Source organism: Clinocottus analis, unplaced genomic scaffold (genome assembly GCF_023055335.1).
Source record: "Clinocottus analis isolate CAN_PGR_092001 unplaced genomic scaffold, fCliAna1.0.p SCAF_21, whole genome shotgun sequence".
NCBI classification, from domain to species: Eukaryota; Metazoa; Chordata; class Actinopteri; order Perciformes; family Cottidae; genus Clinocottus; species Clinocottus analis.
In genome coordinates this window covers 3,081,773-3,098,910 of record NW_027175943.1, presented here as the reverse complement: position 1 = coordinate 3,098,910, position 17,138 = coordinate 3,081,773, and the positions used below count along the sequence as shown (strand labels likewise).

Below are 17,138 nucleotides of genomic sequence, written 5' to 3'. Positions count from 1 at the left end.
CTCTCTCCTCTCCTTTCTCCCTCACAGTCCAAACTCCCCCCTGCCTCCCCCCTCTCCCCTCTTTCCTTCCCTCACTGTCTCCTGGCTCCCTCTCAGAGACTGGAGCAGTACTGCGAGGCGCTGGAGGAGCTGGGCGGGATAAACCCCGCCTCCGACTCCGCCCTCTCCATCCTGAGACACGCTCAGCGGCACGGCGAGGACCTCCGGGCCAGCGACCTCATCGCCGGCTGTCCGGTGAGAACGCCTGTCCCAGTTTACCATCAAGTCCCACTTTCTTCTCTCGGAGGGAAAGAAACTAACTCATCCTGACGAGGTCAGAGAGGGAGAGAGAGAGAGAGAAAGAGGGAGAGAGGGAGAGGGAGAGGGAGAGAGAGATCTCACCGCAGGAGCTCCATGTGCAGTTTCTTCTTCTCTGGTGTTTTGGATTTAGAGAAATGCAAACGCTCTTCAGGTGAAGCATGATGAAGAATGATTTAATAACATCTGGACATCACACGGACACACAAAAGTATGGAAGTCCATTTCCGCCACAAAAAAAAATCATAATTATGACAAAAGTAGAAATTATGAGTGCGCATCCACTGCTTGCGCTCTTTGTTTTTTGTGGTCATTTTTTTTGGTCATTATGTTTTTTTTTTGTCATAATGATTTTTTTTTTGGTCCAAATTATTTATTTTTTTTTAAATTTTATTTCTGGTCAGAATTTTTTTTTTTGGTCAGAATTTTTTTTCTAGTCAGACTCAAAATTAAGATTTTTTTTTTTTTTTTGGTCAAACTTATGAGTTTTGGGGTTGTTTGTCGCGGAAATGGGCTTCAATACAATGACTAATATCTTCTAACATCTTCTTTTTTCCTTTTTAAAAATCCAAACTTCAAACCATAATATTTACATAAATCTTGCTCCGAATGTCGAGGAAAAAAAAACGTTGAACAGAAAGAAAGCAAAGTGTGAGAAATGGCCGACCGCGTGAGACTCATGTTCCCGTCGTCGTGGAGGAAAAACTGCTTCACCTTTTTTTTTTTTTCACCAAAAAGTCAGAAAACCCCAAAACCACTCGCTGCACATTGTGCCGCTCTGACACAGCAGAATCATCCAGAGCTAGTCGTGACAAGCGTTTACTCCCACACACACACACACACACACACACACACACACACACACACACACACACAAGGAGACATTACGGCAGTACAAACCCTTCCATTGAGCTACTTCACATCGCGCGGTAAAAGCTCTCCAAGTAAGTGCAGGTGTGTGTAAGGGCGGGCGCGTACGTGTGTGTCTCTGTGTGTGTGTGTGTGTGTGTGGGTGTTCCGTAATGTGTGTGAAGCATCACTTAAAATCATGACCCGCACATCTCTGGAGGTTTAAAAATAAAGGATCGGCGTGACGGGTTGCAGGTAAACGATCGCTCGTCCTCACGCTGTGGGCTCGAGGGAGGTCGCCTGTTGTCGCCTGTTGTCGCCTGTTGTCGCCTGTTGTCGCCTGTTGCCGCCTGTTGCCGCCTGTTGTCGCCTGTTGTCGCCTGTTGTCGCCTCTGCGTCTCGTGTCGAGTTCCCCCCGAAAGGAGCGTTGCGTAACATTTGGCTTTTACCGGCCTCCCCGCGCGTCTCTCGGCGTCCCGAGAGCGTGGCGGCGTCCGTTAACCCCGTCATCCACGCGAACAATGGAGTCCAAAAAGAAGCTTTCATGAGAGACGTGAGTCAGCGAGGGCCAATTAGAGGCGAGATGCAGCCGACAGGAGCCTCCATGTGAAGCGGGGGTTCAGCACGCAGCCCTGTAATTATTACACTGCCTTTGTCCTCTTCTTCTTCTTCTTCTTCTTCTTCTTCTTCTTCTTCTGCATTATTGACGTCAGATTAAGGCGCTGTCAGTCTTTTGCGGCGGGAAACGTCTCGAGAATTTGAGAGATTTGTCCCCCAGAAAAACAACAAAAGACCGGAGAGTTTGTGTTTAGCACGAAAAACGAGCTCCTGTCGGCTAACGAAGGTCCAAAAGTCCACGACAGAGTCGGATTAAACACTTTGTACGTTCCCGCTCCCATTTTAATACCCAGCATGCCCCATTCAGACAATCTTTTGACATAAAATACATAATATTTTTCCATTTTTGAACCGAACGACACAGTTTTTTGACTGAAACTCCTTCCTAACAGGACAACACTTTGTTTTGTTGTGATATTTGTTGCAGATTCTGATTCTTTAGGTCCTAATCTTTCCAAAAAGGTGTCTTATTGACGCTCCAGGAGGCTTTTTTAGAGAATCTGGCTCACATCATGCTGGATGTTCAGTTAGCATCAAAAGATCTTTTGAAAGTGATTTTTTTTTTTGCAGATATACATTTTTTTCCCAAGACTTTGCTGAACAAAAACATACAATAAACACAAGTATTGTGATTAAATTGGGGTTCCTACGACGACTCAAACACAGAGGAAAGAGCTCTGGAGACTAAACACTTTAACGGGTTAATTTGTTATTCGCGTTGTTCGTTTTAAGAATCCAGAACTGTAATCTCCTTTTTTTCTGCTCCTGCGACATTTTGTTGCTTGTTTCAATACAATTAAATTAAACTGGATCTGCAAGAAAAAGAGAAAACGCTTTCAACCCTTTGGCAAAAAAAAAAAAAACTGAATTCAAGACTAAATGGCCTCTTAAGATATAAATTAAGATGCTATCTTTTTCAGATTAAAGCCCTGGGCCTGGGCCCCGGGCCAAGATAAGTGCATCCTCACTCGTGTGTGTGTGTGTCTGCGTGTGTGTGTCTGTGTGTTTCAGATCCCGGTGGCGGAGCGCGGCGAGCTCGTGCGGCACGGCGAGCTGACGGTGTGCGGCGGCGCTCGGAGGAAGCGGGCCGGCGTGCGGAGCGTCTTCCTCTACCAGCACGCCGTCGTCTTCACCAAGCAGAAGAGCGCCGGGCCGGGACGCAGCACGTACAGCTACAAGCACAGCATCAAGGTACACACACACACACACACAAAGAGACACACACACACACTGCATCTGCTTTCAATTAAATTGTCATTATCTCCCGACCGAGTGCTCTGTGTTTGAAGAGTTCTGAAGAGGAAATTCTCTCTAAAAAAGATGAAATTGAACTTTTTCCGGGACCCAATTGTCTTTTTTTAAATTTTTTTAAGTAGTGCGTCCTCTTGACCCCGTCGTCCTCTTCTGCCCGCAGACGGGCGAGATGGGCCTGACGCAGAGCGTGGGGCCGGACGGCGTGCGGTTCGAGGTCTGGGCCCGGCAGGCGCCGCGCGCCAGAGACTGCGTCACGCTGCAGGCGAAGGACCGCGAGGACAAGGCGGCGTGGACGAGGGACATCGCCCACCTGCTGTGGACGCACGCCATCAACAACACGGGTACGACCTGACCTCTTGACCTCCAGAGAGACGGTCTCTGATGGGAGGGCTGCGGAGGGGGAGGGGCCTCTCGGAGGGAGCGAGAGCAGCATTGTGGGTAATGTCGGCTTCCGGGGTTTTGACAAGGACGAAGAAAAGCAGGGGTGTGTGTGTGTGTGTGTGTGTGTGTGTGTGTGTGTGTGTGTGTGTGTGTGTGTGTGTGTGTGTGTGTGTGTGTGTGTGTGTGTGACTCCTGTGTGTGTGTGTGTGTGTGTGTGTGTGTGTGACTCCTGCTCCGTGTGTGTGTGACTCCTGCTCCGTGTGTGTGTGTGTGTGTCTCCTCTGTGTGTGTGTGTGTGTGTGTGACTCCTGCTCCGTGTGTGTGTGTGTGTGTGTGTGACTCCTGTGTGTGTGTGTGTGTGTGTCTCCTGCTCCGTGTGTGTGTGTGTGTGACTCCTCTTTGTGTGTGTGTGTCTCCTGTGTGTCTCCCCTGTGTGTGTGTGTGTGTGTGTGTCTCCCCTGTGTGTGTGTGTGTGTGTGTCTCCTGTGTGTCTCCCCTGTGTGTGTGTGTGTGTGTGTGTCTCCCCTGTGTGTGTGTGTGTGTGTGTCTCCTGTGTGTCTCCCCTGTGTGTGTGTGTGTGTGTGTGTCTCCCCTGTGTGTGTGTGTGTGTCTCCTGTGTGTGTGTGTGTCTCCTGTGTGTGTGTGTCTCCTGTGTGTCTCCCCTGTGTGTGTGTGTGTGTGTGTCTTGTGTGTGTGTGTGTGTGTGTGTGTGTGTGTGTGTGTGTGTGTCTCCTGTGTCTCCTGTGTGTGTGTGTGTGTGTGTGTGTGTGTGTGTGTGTGTGTGTGTGTGTGTGTGTGTGTCTCCTGTGTCTCCTGTGGGTGTGTGTGTGTGTGTGTGTGTGTGTGTCTCCTGTGTGTAACTCTCTCCGTCTCCTCCAGAGTTGTGTCTGAAGGAGTCTCTCTGCATGGGAATCTCCAGCAAGCTGCTGCTGCTGGACGCCACAGGAGCTCCAGGCTGCGAGCTGGACTCCGTCTACAGCCTCAACGACAGAGGTAGTGACCTCACAGAGCGACGCTCTGACCTCACAGAGCGACACTGACCTCACAGAGCGACGCCATGACCTCACAGAGCGACGCCATGACCTCACAGAGCAACACTGACCTCACAGAGCGACGCCATGACCTCACAGAGCGACGCTCTGACCTCGCAGAGCGACTCTGGAGCTAACAGCAGTAAAGTGTGCGGCGACGTTTCCTCCGTGGCTTTAGAATCAGAATCAGGAAGTTTGCGGCTTTGACGCGACCGCATCGTTCCACCGGCGTCGTTTGAGTAAACCTGCGTCGAGGAACAGAAGCGGTATCGTTTCTTTCTCTTCTCAGTGGGTCGGGCCTCGGGGCCCTCCTGAGACTTCTTTAGATATTTGACTCTCACACGGAGACACGAGCCCGCGGAGGAGACGGAGCACCTTTCACTTCCGCTGTGATCGCGTCCCAACACACTCGCTGCCCACAGGATCAATACCCAAAAACACTGAAACATCCATTCTGACACGGCTCACCCGTCAAACTACTGAGGAACGACATTTATGTGAGATTTAAGAGTTAAAACTTATAACAGGAGACTCGTGTAATCGTTACATTGCAGTTATTGTATTATTATTAGTGCGGCCTTTTATTAGCGGCCATATTGTACAAGTATTGAGCTCCTTTACTTTAAGTTACTTAATACTGACGTCTCTTTAAGACCTTCAGCGATGGAAATACTTGATTTAAGTAAAGTACAAGCATCTTAGACATGTACTTTACGAGAGTATTTACTAAAACATTCAATTTATTGTTCGTATAAACAAAACGGTGACACGTTACTATTATTGAAAGAAATATTTTGACCCTAAACTTATAGATTTATCCCTGTTGCTGTACACATCTGACCAAATATCGCATTAATTATCACAGAAATCCACCAGGAATCTAAAACATCACTTTAAATATGTGTCAGATATATGAATTAAGAGAAATCTGGCAATTCTATTAACATCCATGATTAAAAAAACACTCCCCACCAACAGGTTTCCTGGCGAGCAAAGAAAGTCTGGCCCTTTTATATATATATTTTAAAAAAATAACTCCCTTAACACACGTCACATACCGACGCCTTATAATCATAATGCAATTATAATCATTCAATCATGCAATCATGTCATCACAATTGACATTGGAACAAAACGTAGCTGCAATTCCTCAGATTCCAGCTGCGGCGTCTCGTCTCCAGGAGGCCGGCGTGACGTCTGCTGCAGTGCGCGCGCCGGCCACCAGGTGGCTCGATGAGCGCTGGCGGCGCCGGATTTCAATGCATGAATTGTCCTCTGGGACTGAACGCTGTGTTAGAAATGCATTGAACAGGATGAAGGGGAAGAGGAAAAAAATGCCTTTTCTCTCTCTCTCTGACTCCTCTCTCTTTGCCCCCCCCCTCCTCCTCCTCCTCCCTCTATTTATTTATTTATTTTCCATCTCAAGCGTCAAGACAAAGGGACGTCTCTGCGTTCACAAAAGTGCACACAGACAATGCTAATTGTAGGCGAAGGATCTGTGCATGCAAATCATGCAGAATGCTATCATTATTTGACATTTGATCCACTACCTGGAGCAAAAAAAAAAAGGGTAAAAAAACACCCGACCCCATTATTCTAAGTGTCCACCACCTGCTAGATGCTGTATTGTGATGCTGCGGGTTAACCTAGAACCACCTCTCTTTCTCCCACACACACTCACACACTCTCCTCTCTCCTCAGTCCACAGTAGCTGCTCAGACTCCTCCTCCGTCGGCAGCCAGAAGGAGGGGGGATCCCCGGCGTCTGGGAGGGACCCCAGGAGAAGCTCCGGATCAACAAGTTACTCCCAGGTGGGGGTCACGCAGCGACACACAATCCAGCCAGAGGGACATTTTTGACGTTGCAGAAATGACTCGACGCCGAGTATACACTTGAAATGGGAGGAATTATCCCTTTTCTAGTTTCTGATTGGACTTTTTTCCAGACGTCTTGGTAACCCGAACGCGGCCCGACGACGAGGCCTGAGACTGCAAATGAGTCCGGCATTCTTTCAACCCGCGCGCCGGTTGTCACTGGTGTCGAGTTCAGTCGGCCAACTCGCGGAGAGAATGGCTTATTATGCGCATGCAGAATATGGACGGCGCTGATATTTTTTGGCACGCTGCAGAAGGCAAACATGCCAAGTTGGGAGCGATAAGTTCCCCTGAAAAGGGGAGCGTAGATTCAGAGCCGACAGGTGGACGTCGGGGACGAGGAAGTGCCCGACATGTAAATGAGTCGTTTATAATAAAAGCAAGCGACGTTCGGCAAAGCGAGAGAAGCAAAGCACGAAGAAGAACTCTCACTCTGCTGGCAGCCGGTGGCGTGGCCATGTTTTTGGGGGCAGGGTCATGGTTTTTGGGGGCGTGGCCATGTTTTGGGGGGCAGGGTCATGGTTTTTGGGGGCGTGGCCATGTTTTGGGGGGCGGGGTCATGGTTTTGGGGGGCGGGGTCATGGTTTTGAGGGCGAGAGCATGGTTTTGTGGCTGGGGGTCATGGTTTTTGGCGGCGGGGTCATGGTTTTTGTTTGTAGGGTCATGGTTTTGGGGGCAGGAGGCCCGGACCACTGCTGGGATAACGTCATGCTCTAGTTTGAGGCGCGTCACGCTGGTCTGCGTGTCCGTTAGCTGAGGAAACATGAAAACGTGAGTTATGTGAACCAAACCCCTCCCAAAAAACACTTCGCTGGGTGCGTCCCTGTGGGTTAGAGGTTTAAAAATGGCGACCACGAACGGCATCATCACCAGTTTTCAATCTGTCTCTCCTTCTTCTCTAGTCCCGCCTCTCCACCTCGCCGTCATGTGAGCGCATTCAAAAGCCCATTTTGATTTTCACCATCACTTTTCAATCACGTATCGCTGAAGAAAAGATGTGTACTCGTGCAAAACGGGAGACTTAAATGCTGTAGAGCTGCCGCCATTTGAACGTCACCTGACGTTCCTGCTGATGTGAGATTATTGGAGTCATTGTGGGGTGAATTTGTGTCAAAAAAAGAAGAAGAAAAGGTGTCCTTCAAACGGCACAAATCAAAAGTAAAGTGAAGACAGTGAGTGCTAGGAATCAAACAATACCTGCCTCCCTTCTCCATGGTGGAGTCTAAATGAATTTGTGTGCACACACACACACACACACACACACACACACACATTCTCTCAATCTCCTTATCTAGCAAACAGAATATGACAGATTGGCAAACAGACTGCTCTGGGAACAGATTGACAGACAGACGGACACACGCAGCCCAAACAGATAGGGCAAACACACAGACAGCGATACGCACATATTCAACAACAGAGGGAGGATTGCCGCTTTTGTGGCCCGCGCACACGCTTTGGCACGCACACACACACACACACACACACACCCCAAAAAGAAAGAAAAAGATGTGACTGTTTCTGTTTTTCTTTATTCCTCCTCAGAGTCAGTCTCCCTCTACAGCCGTATAACTGTCATCTCAATGAGAGTAAGTTACTCGTTTTATTACACCTTTCTTTCATGTTGTCTCTCTCTCTCTCTCTCTCTCTCTCTCTCTCTCTCTCTCTCTCTCTCCCTCTCTCCCTTTATGTCGCTGCTGAAAGTCACCGCTTCCCTGCATCGCTCACTTTCAGATTTTACACCTTTTTTCACTGATTCTTGTTTCCGCGTCTTGAACAATGCTTGAGAATTCATGCGGCAGCGAAGAAAAAAAAAGGTGGAAAAAAAGTGAATTTCATGTCTTTGTGTTTCTTCCTGTAACTTTTCAGAAAACTGGACCCTGGACTCTTTTTTTTTTTTGGAGGGGGAAGTTATTGAAGACATCTCTATTCCACCACTGGGCAAAGCCAAACTGGAGCAACAAAAGAGAGACACTCGGACTCTTTGAACCTCTCGCCCTCCTTCCTTGCTCCCCACCTTTCCCCTCCCTCTTTCACCTCCTTAAAACAAATAAAATGCCAGCGGATTAGCCCAAAGCAGCTGCTTTCCCTCATTTGAAACCTCCCGGCTCTGATATGAACCCCCACGGGAAGGAAAGCTCCCCTCCCTCCCTCCCTCCCCAAAAAGGATCAAAACTGCCCTGTTCAAACCATGACAAGCACCAGCGGGGCTCTCCGCACTCCGCCATTTTGGATCTGCCAGTCTCAGTTGCTGGCAGAGTCATTGACACCAAAGGCACTTCAGCCACACAGTGCGGCCATTGTCTGCCCCGCGGCTCCCCACTAGGCCAAACCACTTGGTCTGAACCACTGACTGCCCCGCTGGCTGACTGTACGCATCACATGCTCCATCATCTGATAATGAACAGGAAGTAATATGCAGGGGCGTAAATCCACCGTAGGATTGCAGATTTGGAATGTATTATGTACTTTGTCATTTTCACAACGCCGAATACACAGTACTGTGGGCTTTTTTTTCCATTTTCTTTTTTTTTTTTTTGTTCTCCTCTTGCCTGTGTAAAAATGCATGGCATTGCCTAGGTGTGATTGCATCTATGTAAATGAGGCAGGGGTGGTGTGAGCACACACACACACACACACACACTGTCCCTCAACATGCAGTCATTCGTATTGTTGTGAGACAGTGGAGCTCTATTCACATCCACATGCTCACACACACTCGCCGTGGCCGCTCTAGAGCCTGGTACAGCGGCTAAACCAACAGCAGGAAGGTTACATCTGATCACACACGGCGTCATAACCGACTGTTTGTTCAAGCTAATGGTGTGCTATTAGCAGTGGCAAGGACTTCAGGACCAACATATTTAGTCTTCTTTAAAGTATAACTTGTACCGATAAGGTATTTAATACTATACCTCTTCATGTAAGGTCCATATTCTCGGTGCCAAAAGGTTTAACATGGGTGTCTGTGCAATGTTGATTTGTGTACGGTTGCATTTAGCCGGAGCTTTTCCTGATCTCCATGAAATGGAGAGAGGTGTTGGATGTGCCTTATTCTGGTTTTACTGGATTTTTTTTGTGTGGTGCTTGCGGCCTGAAGACATGAACTCCTTTATCTTTAAAGTGTACTCCTTCTTGCTCAGAGAAAGAAGAAGAAAAGTTCACGTGCCTTAAAATGTTCCTTCCCTCCGGCTGGGAATTTACAAGATCAGCGCTTGAGGAAGTCAAAGTGATGTCACAGTATTGTGACGTTGTATCTCCCTTTTTTTTTTTGAAGAAGTAGTTTGACATTTTCGGGAAGTACTGTCATGGAGTTGGATGGGAAGTTAGCTTAGCTTTAGCATAGCGGTTGGATCCAGCTGGCTTGCCTCTGTCCAAAGGTGACAAAAAGTACCTGCCAGTGCCTCCAAAGAGCCGATTAATTAGGACAAATTAACTCATGACGTCCCGCTGTTTCTATCCGTAGACATAATGACAGCTCGCGGTTGCTGGAGACCGTTTCTTGGCACTAACTTCCTGGAGACTTATCGTCACTGTGAGGTTGTCAGAAAACATCCAGATTATGTGCCTGCTAAAAAAAACATTTTCACATTTACAAATTAGATATAACATGTATTTTTGTACTAGTTTAAGAGGTGCTTTAAGGTAGATTTTGGTTAGTTAGCGCTATGCTAACTGTCCTCCCTAGTCTTTGTGTGCTAAGCTAAGCTAAGCTTAGCATCTGCTGGGTATAGCTGCATATTGAGCATATAAATGACAGTGGTATCAATAAAGCTTTCCTCTCATCCAAAGGAAGCGGATAAGAGCATTAACCAGAATTTATTTTCTTTGCGATACCTTAAAAATAACTTCAACTTTTTCCTACTCGAGCCAGGGGTCCGTGACTAAAGATGTCACACGTGCTGAATATGTCAACTACAACAGATCTGGAACAAAACCAAAACAAGCTATCAATGTGTCACATGATGCTGCAGCTCGTAGTTTATGAAGGAAAGCTTGAAGCAATCAGATTGGACAGAAAACAAAATGGCCGCTTAAAGGTACAACCGCCAGTGCGTCCAGCGGACGCGACTCCGGCGTGGGATTGTTGCCGTTACCGGATTCGGCACGTCCCCACATCTGCATTCAAATTCAAGAAACAAAAAACAAACAAAAATTGCAAATGGCTATTGAGCCGTTTGTGGGTCGATATGTAATTTGTTGGCCGGCAGAAGAAAGCCGCCGCGCGCCTCGTAGCCTTTAGCTGTTTGGTACACTGCGCCGCAATCGGGAGCGACGTAATGAACACCATCGTTCATTCGTACCGCAGTATGGATTGTCATATGCAGAACCCCCCTCCTCCTCCTCCTCCTCTTCCTCCCCCCTTGTTGTATGCCGTGGCGAGACAGTATTAATGTACATAAACTTTTTACCCCGCTCTCTACGACACTCTGCCTGATGTTTACATTTATTTTGGGAGAGGAATGTCGGAGATGCATGTTACGCTCACTTGATAATGTACTATGTGTGTGTGTGTGTGTGTTTTTTTTAAAACTTTTCTGTGTTGAATTAAAACTGGATGCAAGTTCCAAAATCTCTCAGTCGACGAAATTTCCAGGAGGGGCTCGAAGGGGCTGCAACTTCAACATGAGGCCGCAAACTCGCTGTAATGAGTGGAGGGTCCTCTTCTTCTTCTTCTTCTTCTTTCTTTTTATGCGAAAAGCCAGCTGTGCTGTCAGCTACCACACACACACACACACACACACACACACACACACACACACATGAAAAAACACAACCCCAAATGATGATTAGATAACTGCATGTGCAGCGCCATATCAAATAGTTGCAGGGATCAAATTCTCTAAAGGAGGGAGGGCAGTTCGAGAGAGAGAGAGAGAGAGAGAGTGTGTGTCCATCTGTGCATGTGAGGGATATAGAGAGAGGAATGAGAGATAAAGGGTGGGTAAAGTGGGAGGAGGGGGGAGGAGGACAGGAAGGGGCAGAACTGAGGGAGAGAGAGAAAGGGAGCGACATAGGAGAAGGACACGAGACAGTAGGTGGGAATGATGGGAAATGAGCGAGGGCGAGAGGGGCAGACAGACAGAGAGGCACAGTCAAGGGGAGAGGAGGAGAGGAGGCAGCGAGGGGGAAGAAAAAAGAGAGGAAGAATAGCGAGAGGGGGGGCTTATAGAAAAGAGGGAGACACAAAGTAGAGTTGGAACTTTCCTCTTCTTCTTCTTCTTCTAACGGAGAGAGGACTAAGAGAGGCCGAGAGAGCTGCAGAATGGATGAAGGAGAGAGAGAGAGAGAGAGAGAGAGCGGGGTAAAAGGGGGGATGTTGACAAAGCAGCGAGACTGTGGCGAACAAAGAGAACGTGAAGAGAATGAGTCGGGGGAAACATCAAAGGGATTTTTCAGGCCCGGTTACCGGGACAACAGACATTTGCATGCGATTAGCTTTTTACATCATATTAAGAAGGGTGAGGGTGAGGGAGGGGGGGATGCAGGGAGGGGAGGCAGGGAACTATAGATCATACACACACACACACACACACACACACACACACACACACACTGTATGATAGAGAGAGAGGGGGGAGAAAGAAAAGAGGGACGTTGGTCATCTCACGCGGATAAACTGACTTATAGGCAGCCAGCCAAGCGTTTCTTTTGTAAATGAGAGTGCATGTTGGAGGGAGATACAGTAATATGCCGGCACAGACATTTTGGCAAAGGGAGGTCAGAGCAGGCAGTGTGTGTGTGTGTGTGTGTGTGAGAGAGTGAGAGAGAGAGAGTGTGTGTGTTGTTTTCTCCCCCTGCTTTGAATACAAGTTGACAAATGATTTAAAGCACTCAGAAACAGACTCCTAAACTGCAACATGAAGACTGATATCAGGATCACTTCACCGTGTGTGTGTGTGTGTGTGTGTGTGTGTTTCATCAATACATTTCTTTATTTAACCCCCCACTTTGTTGGGGGAAGGACATGAGGTCGAACTAGATGGATAACACCCCCCCAAGTAAAAGGTTCATCGATGTTCAACGTCATGTTTTTTTTTGTTGTTGCTTGATGGTTCTCGCTCCGTCGCGGGCGGAGAACATTCCCCTGCTCCTTAAGTTACGTAAAGCGGTTGAAACCCCAATTGGATAAGCAGATTAGTGCATTGTCACAAAGCTGAAAACCCCTCGCCGACATGTCTGAGACACACGGCGTTCTCCCGGGGCAGCGGCCGCCGCTCTCGACGACATCCGTGAAAAACTGAATCACTATTTGTCACTAAATGCATCCTGTACAACTCGACAACAACAGACCCACATCATGGAGCCCACACATGTCTAGACACAGGTATGTATGTGTGTGTGTGTGTGTGTGTGTGTGTGTGTATGTGTGTGTGAGCAGCACACTGTCGTCCAAAATGGAGCCACGAGACACATTAAACACTTTGTTGTTTGTGCGTACACACACACATCAACACACACACACACACACAGAGTGCATGCATCACTCCGTCAAAAAAAAAAAGGCACCTCACACAACCTTCCCTGCAATAATAAAAGCCATTAAACATGTTTCTATGGGCACACACCCTCCGGTATTTTACACATGTAATATTATCCCGCCACATCTCTCCTTCCTTCCTTCCCTCCCTCCTTCCTTCCTTCCTTCCCTCGCTCCTGTCTCTCCATCAATCCACATCCCCGACCCTTCCCCTCCTCCTTTCCTCTCCATCTCCATCTCTTTCTGTCTCCCTCTCTATCCATCCATCTTCCCCCCTCCCTCCTAATCTCCACCTCTCCCTCCTCATATCTCTCCTCCTTTATTTAATTCATTCTCTCTCTCTCTCTCTCTCTCTCTCTCTCTCTCTCTCTCTCTCTCTCTCTCTGAGTGTGTGATGCTTCAGTGCCCTCTGTATTGTGGCTGCATTGTGCCAGTAGGCGTCGCCGCGACAGCCGTTGTCACGGCAGCATTGTGATGGTGGGGCGGGGGGGGGGTATGGTGTGTGTGTGTGTGTGTGTGTGTCTGTGTGTGTGTGTGTGGAGGGGGGAGTGTATTACAGTATCAATACCCTGACACTGCGACAAAAAGGACAGCAGCCGTAGCCACATATCACTCCACCTCTGCACTCCTCCTCCTCCGTCTCCTCCCTCCCTCTTTCCTTGAGCCCCCCCCCCCTTCCTCCTCCTCGCCTCCACCTCCACCTCCACCCGAATCAATTCCCCCTCCCCTCCTTTCAATTGATTTCCCACCGTATCTCACTGAATATGTACATATTGATCCTCCTCCTCCTTCCTCCTCCTCCTCACCCCACCTCAGCCATCACTCTTTTCATTCTCTCCCTCTCTTGTTTTTGCTCAAGTATCTATCAGATTCCACCCTCCTCCACCTCCACCCCATCTATGCCCCTCCACCCTCATCTCTCTCACACACACACACACACACACAGACAGACACACACTTTCCCCATCTTTCATTTCATCTCCCCCTATTCTTTCCCTCTGTGCCATCTCTTCTGCCCCCCTCACTCCTTCTCTCCATCACACCTCCCACCCCGCCTCCCTCCCTCACGGCTGTTTTTTTTGTGTTTTGTGTGTGTGTGTGTGTGTGTGTGTGTCACCGTCTCACTCACTCTCTGCATATTAATTGGTGCATTTCTGCTGCGGCGGAGAAAACAATCAAAGCGTCAGGGGCGGGTGATGATGCCATTGTGGCAGCCGCAAACACGTACACATATGTACCGTGAGCAAACGCACAAACACAACAGATAGCGAGGGGGGTTGAGGGGGTAGACACAGACACACACACACACAAGGCCGACACACATAAGTTTATTCGCAGAGACACATTAATATACATATATCACCTCTATGCACGTATATATATATATAAGCTGCTGATGTGCAAAACGTGCTCACACACACACACACAAACACACACTCACACAGCACACATTGATTTACTGTGTACACACGCTGAGACAAGCATGCACGGCACATGTGCCACAGACTTAGTCAGTCACTCTCAGATACACAATGGCAGGCTTACAATGGCTGATCCAGGAGATATGTTCTGCGTCAGCAAAGACATTTGAATTTCTACAGCCAACATTTACCTTCTCAGTGTTTCTGCGTTCGCATTTTTCACTTTCACACCCGCAAAACCGAAGGCCTTCGGGCCGAGGAAAAGATTCGGGGCGTTGCGATTCGTGTTCCTGACATATTTCGGAGGGGAACAGAAAGCGAACGCGCGGAGGCAGAGGTTGCATCGACATGCCGTTTGAGACCCTTTCATTAAAAAGAACAAACTCACACAGCGAGGGGGAGAGTTAGGTAAGCATGTCAAGGTGAACATTTATACAATCGCTACTCGTGACGATCCAGCTGGCTTTGTGTTCTTCAACATGCTCTGTATACGTCGCTCTTACAAAAAAAAAGAGAAGAAAGAAAGGTCGAGAGATGCTGGAAGAGGCGCGTGGGCTTCGCTCCACTCCACGAGCGTCCGAGCCCACGTACTGTACGTTTGACTCTGTGCACTCGAGACGTTAAAAAAATGCTGTTGTGTGGACGGAGCAAATAAAAATAGACGGCGTTGGTCTAATGAAAAATACTCTGCGGTTAAAACAGACGGCGAATTTTCCAGGAAAAAAAACATGCTTACGTCCAACAGCTTGGATGTTGTGTTTCCCCGTTGGATCACATGCAGACTTGTTGCCAACGCCAATGAAGACGAGTCTCCTCCGACGAGCCGCGACCTTTTCCTTGAGCTCCAGTCCTCAGTTGTTGCCCTTCGGGCCCCAGTTTTTACATCGCAGGTCAGCTGCTTACAATTGAACATTTTCCCTCCGCCACACAAGCGGAAATGTGTAAAGCCTCGCGAGCACGCGGCCTCACTGCACTGCAGGAGGACGATCTCGCTACTTTAGCGCGCCGCGCAGGTGTGGTGTGAACGCATGCGTGATTATGCTACGCTCAGAGTGAGTAACGTAGCATTAAAAGTGAGAGAACGTCATCTTCCTGCGCGACGCGCGGCGGTGAAGGTGTCAGGCGAGCACAAGGCGTTAGCGTGGCGCGCTTAAGTTGCGTTAGCGTGGCGCGCTTAAGTTGCGTTAGCGTGGCGCACTTAAGTTGCGTTAGTGTAGCGTGTAGCGACATTGTTGTTGAGTTTTTTGAATGTATTTTTTTGGGCCATATATTTTTCATTATATTAGAGAGAAGGCCGACATGTCTACGCACGATAACTCCAAAACTGGGCGGCTAACGGGAAAAATATTTAAAAAATATACCCATTTTTTGCTTCTACCTATAGCTTTTCAGTCTGTTTTTGTGTATTATATAGAATATTATTGTATTGTATTATTATTAACACACAAAGGGTAAAACAATTTACATTATTTTTTACAAACCTAGTGGTTTTGTTGTCGAAACCAGACATTTTGACCGTTCCCCTGTCACAAACGTGGCGTAAAATTAGCCCCAAAAATGCGCTATCAGTACACGTGGAATGCCCCTAAAATGTCCATATGCTATTTATACGCCTTCCCAAGAGATCAAGGTTAAGCAAAAGTCTCATAACATTGAATCTGAGTTCCCCCTTTCACAGAAGTTACAGTCCTTCAAGTGTTGAACCCACCGAGAATCATCTATAACTGGATTATCTCGAGGAGCCGTGTCATGATCTGGATGAAAGAGACATTGTTGTTGAGTTTTTCAAATGTATTTTTGGGGGCCATATGTTTGCCACTATTTTGAAGAGAAGGCCCACATGTCGACGCACCGATAACTCCAAAACTAGGCGGCTAACGGTAAAACAATTTGACGAGGAAACATGTTGAATTTTGGGTCAAAGTGCCTCGTTCACGTGTATGTGTCCGACACCTGCAGACCGTTTGCAGGGGGAAGTCGCCCTTTAGCGCCACTTGAATCTGAATTTACAGCACTGACGTATACAAGCAGGTTTTTTTAAGAAGCGGTATACGCAATTCACACAAAAAAGCTCCAGTGCACGTTTGCTGAAAGTGAAAGTACCTACATGTATTAAAACATGTCTGGAGGGGATCTTTAAGACAATCTACAGTTTGGTTCAGTCTCACCGCTCTCAGCCATGTTTCCCCTAAAAGAAAAAAGGGACTAAAATAAACCCACTGTACGCTAAATATACACATGCGGACAAAGATAGCGACTCGCTGGTAAAAAAACATATTTACCAGGTCAACTTAGGAGCTAAAAGGAGAGTGAAGACTGGATCTAAATCCATCAAGTGGTCGGAAACATCCCAGCAAAGAGAAGATGATGTCACTCTATGTTGTGAAAAGGCAAATGTTAACCATTTTTTTCAATAGGCGACACTAAAAACGGCCCCAAAAAATGTTCACACCCCCGTTAACGAGGGGGCGAATGGGTCGACACCAGCGGGACTTTTTGAATTATTTTTTTTAGCATATGACGTAGATTGGGGCTCGTGGGTTGGAGGAGGCGTTGCACCTGCCACCACGACAACCTCTGGCAGCTTGGAAAAGAAAAGTGTGTGCAGCAGCGTTGTGCACGCTGTCTTCTCACAGTGCTTTCACTTTTTAATGCTTTTCAAGTGATACTTCCACTGCGTTTTCTTCTTTCCCACTGCTGCTATTTTGGCCCCGGGGACCCCCCCACCCTCTGGAAACCCACCCTTGGGGACTCCCGCCGGTCCCCGGACCTTATGCTGGGAACCCTTCATCCAAATATGTGCACTTTCTGGCTACCATTCCTGGAAGTGGCCATGTGCTTCCGGGGTGGCTCACCACAAACATCCAAACCACCTCTCTTCCTCTGTCATCACTTTCAACGCACTTCAATTGGTGTGAAACTTTTTTTTCTA

General features: G+C 47.9%; 1 protein-coding gene across 1 annotated transcript in view; it reads left to right on the top strand.

Annotated features, from left to right (window-relative positions):
• Nucleotides 1–10,829, top strand: part of arhgef40 (Rho guanine nucleotide exchange factor (GEF) 40) — a 35,777-nt gene extending 24,948 nt beyond the window's left edge. Inside the window, exons 21-27 of the mRNA XM_068588201.1 lie at nucleotides 28–234; nucleotides 2,776–2,955; nucleotides 3,179–3,359; nucleotides 4,279–4,392; nucleotides 6,132–6,241; nucleotides 7,850–7,893; nucleotides 8,174–10,829. Coding sequence (XP_068444302.1) covers nucleotides 28–234; nucleotides 2,776–2,955; nucleotides 3,179–3,359; nucleotides 4,279–4,392; nucleotides 6,132–6,241; nucleotides 7,850–7,876 — 819 coding nt within the window. The 3' untranslated portion in view covers nucleotides 7,877–7,893; nucleotides 8,174–10,829. The remainder of the gene's footprint in view (nucleotides 1–27; nucleotides 235–2,775; nucleotides 2,956–3,178; nucleotides 3,360–4,278; nucleotides 4,393–6,131; nucleotides 6,242–7,849; nucleotides 7,894–8,173) is intronic.
• The last annotated feature ends 6,309 nt before the right edge of the window (nucleotides 10,830–17,138 follow it).